Source organism: Anolis carolinensis, chromosome 4 (genome assembly GCF_035594765.1).
Source record: "Anolis carolinensis isolate JA03-04 chromosome 4, rAnoCar3.1.pri, whole genome shotgun sequence".
Lineage (NCBI taxonomy): Eukaryota > Metazoa > Chordata > Lepidosauria > Squamata > Dactyloidae > Anolis > Anolis carolinensis.
In genome coordinates this window covers 155,420,009-155,432,177 of record NC_085844.1, presented here as the reverse complement: position 1 = coordinate 155,432,177, position 12,169 = coordinate 155,420,009, and the positions used below count along the sequence as shown (strand labels likewise).

Sequence of the window (12,169 nt, the reverse complement as noted above, 5' to 3'; positions counted from 1 at the left end):
AGAGCCTCTCTGGAGTGTGCAACTAATAGCCAATCGTCTATGTAAGGATAAACGGTGATGCCCTGAAGGCGGAGGTGCGCCACCACCACGGCCATACATTTAGTAAAAACCCTTGGTGCGGTAGAAATCCCAAACGGAAGCACCCTAAAACAAAAAGCCTGCTGTGCCACCTTAAATGCTAAGTATTTGTGATGGTAAGGGGCTATCGCAATGTGGAAGTATGCGTCCTTCAGGTCTATTGACCACGTCCCGTCTGGCAGAAGTGGAAGAATGGTTGCAAGTGTCACCATTCTAAATTTACGAGAATGAATAAAGTAATTAAGGTCTCTGAGGTCCAATACTGGCCTCTGACCACCATCTTTTTTTGGAACTAAAAAGTATTTTGAAAAGAAAGCATGAGAATAGAAGGATGGGTGGAGGGGAACAATTGCCCCTTTCTCCAACAAAGTAGTTATCTCGTCCTGCAAGACCTTTGAGGACAGGGTGGTCTTCACAGAGCCTATGTGCGGCTCATGAAAAAATTCAATTGAATAACCAAAACTTATAATTTCTAGGACCCACTTGTCCATAGTTATTGATTTCCAAACTGAAGCAAATTCTGCCAGTCGGGTTCCAAATTTAACAGGAAGTGTTTCGCGATCTCCATGTTGTGTCCCAGGAAGGGAACACAATGGAGAAAGAGAAGGGACGTGATCACCTGTGTGCCGTGCTAAAGGAATTGAGCAATGGGGACAAGCAGTGCTAAAAGCGCCGCTTCCCCTTTGGTTGATATTTCCCCTTACCCTGCGAGCGGGGCCTAGATGGTGCCGCTGGCCGAGTGTAAGTTGTCTGAGAGGTTTGTGGAAGGGGTTTGCTAGTGGTGTCATACTGCTTCCTAGTATAAGAGACAGTTGGATATGATTTGCCCCGATAGCGGGACGCTGGAGGAAAACCATATTTGTTCGCCGCCTGGCGAACCTCCGGGGTCTCCTTAAGCTTTGCATCTGTCTCGGGATCAAAGAGACACTTGTCATTGACCGGTAGGTCCTCTGCTAGAAGCTTGCCTTCTTCAGATAGTGTGGAGGCCCGTAGCCAAGCATGTCTGCGGATAACAGTCGCAGCTGCAAACATTCTGCTTGCTCCCTCTGCTGTGTCTTTTGCCATTTCCTTTTGTGACTTGGCTAAGGCCAGACCCTCTTGCTGGATAACTTTAGCAAGAGCACGTTTGTCCTGTGGCAAAGCCTCCAAGTAAGGGGCTATCTTTTGCCATAGATACTCCTGGTAGGCTGCCATGTAGGCTCCATAATGTGCAAAACGTGTTGACAATCCTGCCCCTAAGTGTACTTTCTTGCCTACTGCTTCCAATTTCCTGCCCTCTTTATCTGAGGGTGTCAAATGGGTCTTCGTTGAACGTTTTTTCTGCATTACCTTGGTGACTACCGAATTAGGTCTAGGCGGTTTTGCGACCCATTGAGCAGAAGTTAGGTCTATCTTATACAAGGCATCGCTCCTTCGTGGAACTGCGCCTATCAGTGATGGGGCAATGTCTTGTGCAGTTGCAAGCTGCAATAAATATGGTACTGCAGGCAAAGCTGTAGCTGAATGAGCTGCTTGACGCTGCTCTTCTGCTGGGAAAAGATGGCATGCCAAGGGCTGATTTGCCTCAGTGACAGGCAATTCCAGTGCCCTAGACAGGCGTGACATCAGGGTTATAAAACTTGATGTCTCTGGGTCCACTGGGAGTTCCACTGCTTGCACATCCTCCTTTCCTTCATCAGAGTCAGATTCTGATGCAGAATATGATGGAATATCAGCTCCTAAAGTCGGAACGATAGCAGTGCTGAGGCCTTGATGCGCAGATTGTACAACAGGATTTGCTTGTATTGGGATTGAGGTTGGTTGAGGCAGCTGTTGGTCTTGGACCAATATGGGACCGAAAAAATAAGCCCTTCCTCCTGGAGAGCGATGAACATAATCTGCCCGGGGAGTAAATGGTCTACTCCACTCTGTAGGGACAGTGCTCAGTGTTTGCCTCTGAGGAGGCGATGGAAAAAAGCCTTGGCTATGGCTACGGCTTAATGGAGTATGTGAAAGAAAAGAGGCAGCACTTGGCTGCGGAGAAAACAATACCCCTTCCTCACAAGGAAGATCCATAGGTTGGGAGGCAGTGAGAAACGGAGACATAGTACTCCTTACACTGGCCTCTCCAGAAGCAGGCTGCCCAGCAGTGGGCTCAGCCGCTTTTTTCCTCGCCCTGTGGCTTTCTCCCATCCCCGCAGGGAGAGTGGGCGGCATTAGCTCTTCTCCCGACGGGTGGGCTGTCTCCACCTCGGGGAGCAGGGCCACACCCATGACCGGAGCTGGCGAGGCCTGCGTTGGCGGCATAATGCACGCCTTGCCTCCATGCTCTTGCCCCGATGTGGGCAGAGCCAGCGGCCATATCCCTTCTGGCAACGTCAGCACAGTAGGCGTGGCCACGCTGCATGCCTCAGACGCTGCACGCTTCTTCTTCCCCTTGCGGCTCTCAGCCGCAGCACCGGAGGTCTTCTGGGGAGTAGGGAGAGCAGGAGGAGTGGAACGTGCCCTCTTTGGAGCCGGCGAGACTGCTGAGGAAGTATGTTGCCGGCATTCAGCTGGCTTACCCTGCCGTGGCGTTTGGGAGCCGCTTGTAGATGGGGCCGGGAAGAGAGCTCGCTCCAAGAGAAGAGCTTTCAGCGCTTCCTCCCTGCTTTTACGGGCTTGCGGTGTAAGGGCCGCACAAACCAAACAATTCTTTGCTCCATGAGCCTCCCCCAAACATACAAGACATTTATCATGGCCATCTGCCTCAGGCAGCTTACAGCCACAGGCCAAACAGTTCTTTGAAATAGAAGAAGCCATACCAATTCCGAAGTCAGGGAGCCAGAAGGTAGAATAGTGTAGAGAAGTCCAAGTCAAGCCAAAGTACTTTATAGAATTAGTAGAATAGTCAAATAAACAGTCCAATGTCAAGAATCAATAATCTAACCGAGAGGTTCCTAGAGAGCTGCTGTGAGGCGTCGGAAAAAAAAGGAACTAAGGCCACAGCCCCAACTCTGCAATATATGCTTCCTGGGAGGAAGGCGGGGCTGCAGCCAAAGTACCTCTAACAGCTGTTAAAAGGTTCCGAGAGTAATGCTTAGGTGCAATTACTACCACATGTGCTCATTTCACAGACACCATGAGGAAGAATAAAAGGGTCTTCACTTGGCTCCAAAAAAAGAAGGTAAGGTCCTATGTACACTGCCATATAAAATCCACATTACCTGCTTTGAACTGGATGATATGCCAGTGCAAACTCAGGCCCATTCATAGTCTCCTTTGGACTGGATTATATGGTGGTGTAGACTAAAATAATACAGTTCAAACCACTCTGACTTGGGAGTTCTTTCTGCTTTGATAATCTGGATTATCTGGCAGTGTAAAAGCGGCCTCAGGCCCCATCTACACTGCCATATAATATGCGGATTATCTGCTTTGAACTGAATTATATGGCAGTGTGGACTAATATAATCCAATCCAAAACTGATAATGTGAATGATCTGCTTTGATAATCTGGGTTATATGGCAGTGTAGAAGGGGCCACAGAGATCTTGAAGGGAGAATGGGCAGGAAAATCCAGTTCCAGAAAAATAATGTAAGGCTCCTAGACACATGTTGGACTGTAAATCCTATGAATCCTTACCACTGGCTAGGATTGGTGAGCGCTGCAATCTAATCATATCCCTTATGATATGATTACACAGCCCAACAAAGCAATTTTTTCTTGGTGTGTATTGATTTTAGACCTATTCTTGAGGTTGTTTCAGAAAATTGCATTGGACAGACTGCTTCAGCTCTAGTTTCTTGGGTATGGTTATCATGATTTTCTATGGGTGAGCAGATGGCAACTGGTAGATGACATATATTCTGTATCTCAAAAACTAGAGCAGATAGAAGAACCTTGGTGCCATTTTTTTTTTTTTTTTTGGAATTAATACGTCAAATATACCTGGAAACAGGTCTGAGGCATCAAAATGTGTACTGATCCCTGTTATCATATCTAGAGGGTCACATGTTTGCATATCCGCCACAGGATATTTTGCAATATGTTTAAATCAGGAAAATTTCTTCCTTGCCAGTACAACTTACTTTTGAAATTCGAGCAAGAGTTTCTTTAAATGAGGGCAAAAACATCTCTGCTGATCCGATTGCCAACTCTGCTTCGTGAAGCCTTTTCTGGAAAGTGACTTTGTCATTTATGGCATCTTTCCACAACCTAATTAGGAGAAGATATAAACAAAAGGATAAGGCACATTGAAAACTACGGAAACGTACTTGCTAGCACAAATCCATAACTAGTTCTGCATGAAAACAATGCTTTTGGAAGGTTAACTGTTCTTTTGGACCTGGACAAGGACTCTTTGCTTTCAATTAAAGATTTTTTTGTCTGATTTAAACTTTCATTTGCCTAGCACTGCAAGTACTTTCAATGGAGAAACATTTTGTTTAGAGACCGCCTCAAATTTGACATATTGTGTGCATATGTATGGCCTGTGCCCACAAAGTACTGATGCATTGTAAAGCCATGGAGGTTCAGAGATTGCAACAAAAAAAAAAGCAAAACACATGTGCAGTTACTCCATTTGATAACCCGCATGCAGTTGTCATATTTCTTCCTTAGAACAGTGATTTATAGATGGAAAATGTACATTATGAATGGCCCTCCTAGGCTATATGCTTCTTTTAAAATGCAATGTGGCTTGTGCTGTCTCTTTGGTAAGAAGCAGGTGAACTTTTAGAAGTAATCTGTAAACATAGGAGTCTTTTCACAGAGCCATCATTTAAATATTCATGATTTCTTAATTTCACAGAATATCTATCTTAATAATAAGAGTTTGTCTGAATGAAGCACACAAGCCAGAAAGCAAATCAGAAAATTAAACTGATCCTATATTTTAAATTCAAATTACTTTTTATAAAGCAACATTTTCCCCTGCAAGTAGCATTCTTGAAGGCAAAGATGAAGTACTTTGGCCACATAATGAGAAGACAGGACAGCTTGGAGAAGATAATGATGCTGGGGGAAAAGGAAGGAAAAAAGAAGAGGGGCCGACCAAGGGCCAAATGGATGGATGGTATCCTTGAAATGAGTGGCTTGACTTTGAAGGAGCTGTGAGTGGTGATAGCCAACAGGGAGGTCTGATGTGGGCTGGCCCATGAGATCACAAAGAGATGGAAGCAACTGAACAAATAAAACAACAAGCACTAAGGAGTACTCGCTCATTTTAGTAAGTAACGTTTTGCAACTAAAGGCGTGCCCGTTGGTGTTGCTGGCAAATGGGAATTGCAAACAGTCTGCATATGGCCGATTTCCACTCATGTGGCTTTACCAGCATTTATAGACCATGTTTTGGCACACAACTGACTCTGTAGAGGCTGGTGAAAGATATATCCTGCAGGCAGAAATGGAAAATTCATACAACAGACAGCTCTACGTATTGCAGATTGTTCAAAATCTTCTCCCACAACTATGACCTACTCCAAGGTTAAGCTGCACAGCATATGCAACTGTACTGCAACAACTATTATTTCTAACCACTGCCCGTGCTATCTAGAGCTCATATGCAACAATGGTGCCATTCTGTATAGCTCAGTATCGTGTAGTAAATCCACATGTAAGAAGGTCAGACAATATCTGGAGGATTACATGTTGCTCACCAGTGACGTACATAGCAGTCATTTAGCAAACATTCCCACTACCTTAACTCAGACTGGGTAAAAAGAATTGAGGTGAATTTTAGGGTTTAAAACAGTATTTCAGTTTGTTTAAATATCTCTGGAACTTAAATATGATTTCATGTAATTTTCAACATTAAAAATAAAATCTGGAACATAACCTATAAAGGTAAAGGTTCCCCCTGATATTAAGTCTAGTCATATCTGACTCTGGGGGTGGTGCTCATCTCCAGTTCTAAGCCGAAGGGCCGGCATTGTCCGTAGATGCCTCCAAGGTCATGTGGCCATGGACTGCATGGAGCGCCGTTATCTTCCTGCAGAAGTGGTACCTACTGATCTATTCACATTTGCATATTTTCAAACTGCTAGGTTGGCAGAAGCTGGGGCTAACAGTGGGAGCTCACCCCGCTCCCCGAATTCGAACTGCCGACCTCTCAGTCAGCAAGTTCAGCAGCTTAGTGGTTTAACCCGTTGTGCCACTGAGGGCTCTAAATAACCCACAGAACACCTTTAAATTTAAGCCTGTCTCTTCAGGCAGTCTAAGGGCCCTTCCACAAAGTAATATAACTCAGAATATCAATGCACAAAATCCCACAATATTTGCTTTGAACTGGGTTATCTGAGTCCACACTGCGACATATTCCAGTTCAAAGCAGAAAATGTGGGATTTTATTCAGATGTGTGGAAGGGGCATAAGGCTGGATCTACACTGTCATATAATCCAGTTCAAAGCAGATAATACGGATTTTATATTGCAGTGTAGGTTGGGCTTTACTTAGATTTCTGCAAGTGTCTTGCACTACAACTTCCATTATTCCTAGCCAGCATGGGGATGGTGGGGCTGTAGTCCCATTCAGCTGGACAGTACAGATGGCACCATATTGAAGGAGATGGGTCAAGTGCTAGGAGGCACAGATAATCCCTGACTTACAAACATCTGACTTACAAACAATTCATAGTTAAGAACAGGGGTGAGACAACAGAAAGTGAGAGAAATCTATCCCTAGGAAGGGAAATTTACTCCTGAAACAGCTATCATGGGGAAAAGATGTCTCCTCTGAAGCCTTCTCACCAATCCTTGTTTCCAACAAGCCAAGCCAGGAACAGAAAGTGAGTTTAAATCTTTTGAATAAGGGCACAGAGAGCAAAACAAACATGCTATTGAAAATTAGCTATCTATAGATAGATACATAGATGGAGTTACACTTAAAAATGCACCTGTTCTGACTTAAATACAAATTCAACTTAAAAACAAACCTACAGAACCTATCTTGTTTGTAATATGGGGACTGCCTGTAAATGCATGCCATATTGTACCACAGGCAGGCATGACAGTTCTTTGAACAAAATACAAATAAATCCTACAAAATATAAATTATAGAAAATCTCCAAGCTGGACATAGGTAATCTCGTCACCTGAGCGTAAAGCATACCATTTTGTTTCACCTTCACTTGAGTTTGCTTCCATGGAGCTATCCCGGGGCATGCCTTGAAGGCATGGCAGCAATTCCTTCATCTTGGTTCGGTGTTTATCCACAAGTCTGTCGTAAGAACTCCAGTCCTCCTTCAAGGATTCCACCTCAGTGTTGCCTGGAAGCTTTTAAAATATTGATTTTGTTTTACTCCTTAGTAATTAGAAAATATTATTCATTAAATCAATACAGTTTCATATAACAGCATCCCCCCCCAAGAAAGCCCTAAGAATTTTCTAGTCCTCCAATGCAACTCAATGGCAACTATAATTGGAAATTATTGATTTGAATAGGGTTCGCTATAATCCATGGCCTCCTGTTTCCACAGTACGTTCAGTGGATACGGGGACATACTGTACGCTGCTCTGAACTCATTACTTTCAAGCTGTTTATATGCTACCCTAATTTTTAAATATAAAAAATATTTATAGCCTTCCATTTACCTGAAAATCTCAGGATAGCGTACAATAAAATCAATCTAACAAATTTCAAATAATTGTCTATCATATTTATATTCCTCCTTTCTCTACCCTGAGGGGGACTCAAGGAGGCTTACAAACGGCATTTATACAGTGCCTTAGGCATAAAACACAGACATGAAATAGAATTATAAAAATTAAAATACAATTATTAGGCTCCCTTTAAAAGACAAAACACTTACTAAATAATTAAAAAAGGTTGAAAGAGATAAACTGTCTTAAAATAGTTTAAAATGAATTAAAGCTCAGTGAATTGCACAGGAGTTGTGAAATTAATTAAGCTCAAAAAGCTTTAATAAATATCTATGCTTACTTGTTGCTTAAACAGAAGCAATGTTGTGACCAATCAGGTCTCTGCGGGGAGAGTATTATTCCATAACTGGGGCTGGATGCCATATAATCCAGATTATCAAAGAAAATAATCCAGATTATCTGCTTTGAATTGGATTATATGAGTGTGCACTGCCATATAATCCAGTTCAAAGCAGATAATCTGGATTTTATAAGGCAACGTAGAAGGGGCCCTACTGGTAATTGTAAGTTAGGGAATAACCAACATTTGCATTAATGCTATTTCTGCCCCTTACATGGTTGTCTGAGTCGTCCACTTCTTCATTTTGAGAACTCATATACTTTCCCAGCTGGCTGGATGTTTCTATCCCAAGTTCATCGCTTTTAAAACTCAAATCACAGGACTCAATAACTGAGCAAAGTCTGTCTGCTTCCTCAGAGGTAAGGCATGGAATCGTTCTTATTTCCTAGAAGTCAAGCAACATGTAAACCACATCAAAGTTACACAAACAGCAAAGGTAATCATGTTATACACAAGAGAAATTCGTATCACAGCAATATTTTCCATGAATGCAGAATTCGTGGATGCAGACAGCTGACTGTATTTGCATGATTCTCATGGCAATTCTTCCCTTGAAAGGAATAGCAAATAGTGTCTGTAATTATGAGCCTTTCAAAAACAATTTGTGATGTGGCACAGAAATACTGTACTTTTAATTTTTCCAAGGGAAAAAGTGACATATTCCATTGTACTTCCTAAAAGCATGTGTCTGCACCAACTCATTTGGAAGTACACGTCGTGCCAAAGCAAATATATTATACTTAAGGACAAGAATTAGGCCATGTTTATGGGGAGTACGTTTGTATGGAGTAGGACCAAACATAATTCCAAAACCAAACTTTATTCTAATATACCCCATAATTGCTAGAAGAAAACAGCTTCTGCTGATAATGGGACAGATCACTATTCTGTCCACATAAAGTTGACAGAGATGCTCTAATATGTTGTTGAAGGCTTTCATGGCCTGAATCACCGGGGCCCTTTCTCACAGCCATATAACCCAGAATAACCCACAATATCTGCTTTGAACTGGGTTATCTGAGTCCACACTGCCATATATCCCAGTTCAAAGCAGAAAATATGGGATTTTATTTAGCTGTGTAAAAGGGGCCTGGGTTGCTGTGAGTTTTTCAGGCTGTATGGCCATGTTGCAGTAGCCTTTCTCCTGATATTTCACTTGCATCTGTGGCTGGCATCTTCAGAGGTTCTATTGGCAGTGAAGCGAGTGTGTGTGGGGGAGAAAGAACCCTTGTCTGTTTAAAGCAAGTGTGAATGTTACAATTAGCAAGCTTGAATAGCATTGAGTAGCCATGAGGCTGCGAAGTCAATCAGTGAGGGTATCTGCATAAAGGTAGCCTAGTTCCTGTTGCCTGGAGGCATCCTCTGTTTGGGAGGTGTTAACTGGCACTTGATTGTTTACTGTCTGGCGTTCTCCTGTTCCTGAGGGACCTTCCACACAGTCATATAACCCAGAATATCAAGACAGAATAACCCACAATATCTGCTTTGAAATGGGTTATCTGAATCCACACTGCCATGTATCCCAGTTCAAAGCAGATAATGTGGGATCTTATTCAGCTGTGTGGAAGAGGCCTAAGTGATGTTCATTACTGCTAACCAGATTTTGTTCATTTTCATGGTTTCCTCCTTTCTGTTGAAATTGTTGACGTGCTTGTGGATTTCAATGTCTTTTCTGTGTAGTCTGATATAAATGTTGTCAGAACATGAAAGGCACTGCAGACGAATTCAACCAGCCAAGTCAGTTATAGCAAAACACTTGATGAACTAACCTGGACACAGTATATTTTTTGAGAACACAGAAATGCTGGACCACTCTAACAACCACCATGTCAGACTACACAGAAAAGCATTGAAATCCACAAGCACATGGACAATTTCAACAGAAAGGAGGAATCCATGAAAATGAATCAAATCTGGTTACCAGTATTAAAAAAAAACACACCAGAATCAAGACAGTAAATAATGAACACCACTCAGAAACAGGAGAACTCCAGACAGCAAACTGTCAAGTGTCAGTTAACACCTCCCAAACAGAGGATGCCTCTAGGGAACAGAGGCCAGGCTACCTCTATGCAGATACCCCCACTGATTGACCTTGCAGCTTCATAGCTACTCAATGCTAATTTAAACTTGCTAATTACAACATTGCTTTCAAGTAAAGGACAAGGGTTCTTCCTCCCACCCTGGACATTCCACACATATAATTGCTGCCACTTGCATGTTAGCAGTGAGTTTATATTTGAGTGAAGTGGTTCAGTTTGGTTAACTGAGGATGTGAAGCAAGTTGTTTCATACAGCTAAGTTTACCCCACAAAAACAAAAAAACCCCAAGGAGATATGAACGTACAGTACCTGTTTCCAGAACATATTTGTTTTTGAATATTTACACAATTTATTTCAGTGATAATACAAACCAGATTCTGTATTCTAAGGGTCCTTCCACACAGCCATATAACCCAGAATATCAAGGCAGAAAATCCCACATTATCTGCTTTGAACTGGGTAACCTGAGGCCCCTTCCACACAGCTGAATAAAATCCCACAGTATCTGCTTTGAACTGGAATATATGGCAATGTGGACTCAGATATTCCAGTTCAAAACAGATATTGTGGGATTTTCTGCATTGATATTCAGAATTATATGGCTGTGTGGAAGTGCCCAATGCCCATACTGCCAAATATTCCAGTTCAAAGCAGAAAATGAGGGATTTTATTCAGCTGTGTGGAGTATTCCTGTCCTCAGAAATTCAGATCCACAGGTGTCCTGAAAGTATACACACACACACACACACACACACACACACGAGATCCTTTGCCTCGGGGCATCATCACAGGATGGCAGGAAAACCCAGCGCCAGTGCCCTTCCTTATCTCAGGGGGAGATAAGAAAAGGGAGGACTGCTGGCAATAAAAAATGCTCTTTGCCCATGCTCTGAGGAAATATGTTTTTCAACACAGCCTTTCATTTTGACACGTTCACTGTAGAATGAAGGCACTTTGGCCAATGACTGTGTGCTGTGGGAGTTGTAGTTTGGCGAGGTGCCAGCAGAGAAGGCGACACTCAGGCCTTGCAAAACTACAACTTCCAAGGCTCCGTAGCAAGCTGCAGTCATTCCACACTATAGAATGATGCACCCTTAGTGGCTTAAGGGGAGGAGAATCAACCCCTCCAGAGCCCAGCTTTCCCTTTCCCTCCCACACCTCACTTCCACGCCTTGCTCCCTTTTCCCTGCGCCTTCTTTACCCCGCTGCCCTCCATGGCCGATCCTCTGGCGCGAAAACAGAGCGGCGCCGGCGCCTCTTTGGCTCCCTCCATCCCGGAAGCGTCCGCGAGCATGCGCACTTCGCCCCTCTGAAGCCAGCACTCGCCCTGACTTGGCCCTCTTCCCCTCCTGGGTCTCTAATAGAGAAGAATGGGCGCCCCACTCCCTCGATCATTATCTTAAAGGTGCATCCACACACGGTAGAATCAGTGCAGTTTGGCACCACTTGATCTTCCATGGCTCAAGGATAGGGGGATCCTGGGATTTGCAGTTTTACAAGGTCTGCAAAAAGTGATGGCGCCCAGGCCCCACCAAATTACAGATTCTAGGATTCCCCATAGCATTGAGCCATAGCAGTTGCAAGGCTGCCAAACTGCATTCATTCTACAGTAAACGCTCCCTAAGGCCCCACCTTCACTGCCATATAAAATCCAGATTATAAGGCAGTGTAGACTCAATCCAGTTCAAAGCGGACAGGTGTGTTGATAGAAGAAGAAATTAATATAATGTTAAACCGTCAAATAATAATCTATTGACCTACTCGCATTTGCATGTTTTCGAACTGCTAGGTTGGCAGGAGCTAGGGCTAACAGCGGGAGCTCACTCCACTCCCTGTATACGACAAATAATAATAGCCAATATAAATGTATTGCATGCAAGGAGACCAGGAGTTTATAATGTGCAAAAGGAAAGGTGGTTGACAAATTAATAGTGTGTGCTCAAATGGTGAGGGAGTGGAAAGATAAAACGGACTCTGACACTTTGGTATAATTATATAGTTTATATGTTAAATGTGGAAGTAACAAAATTCAAATTGAACAATATAGATAAACCAGAAAAAATCCACATTATTTGCTTTGAACTGGC

At 43.2% G+C, this 12,169-nt stretch overlaps 1 protein-coding gene across 5 annotated transcripts in view; it reads right to left on the bottom strand.

The window, feature by feature from the left end:
* odf2l (outer dense fiber of sperm tails 2 like) overlaps window positions 1–11,432 on the bottom strand; it is a 63,638-nt gene extending 52,206 nt beyond the window's left edge. For 4 of the 5 annotated variants that reach the window (XR_010005350.1, XM_008109297.3, XM_008109300.3 and 1 more), the window contains exons 1-4: window positions 11,284–11,432; window positions 8,254–8,424; window positions 7,149–7,312; window positions 4,129–4,255 (exon numbers count right to left, since the gene is read on the bottom strand). Coding sequence is in view for 4 of the 5 variants with exons in the window: in XM_008109297.3 (XP_008107504.1) it covers window positions 4,129–4,255; window positions 7,149–7,312; window positions 8,254–8,424; window positions 11,284–11,376 (555 nt within the window). In the remaining variant the exon portion in view is untranslated. Of the gene's footprint in view, window positions 1–4,128; window positions 4,256–7,148; window positions 7,313–8,253; window positions 8,425–11,240 lie in introns of all 5 variants that reach the window. The other variant, XM_008109301.3, reaches the window with a different exon arrangement.
* Between the last annotated feature and the right edge of the window lie 737 nt (window positions 11,433–12,169).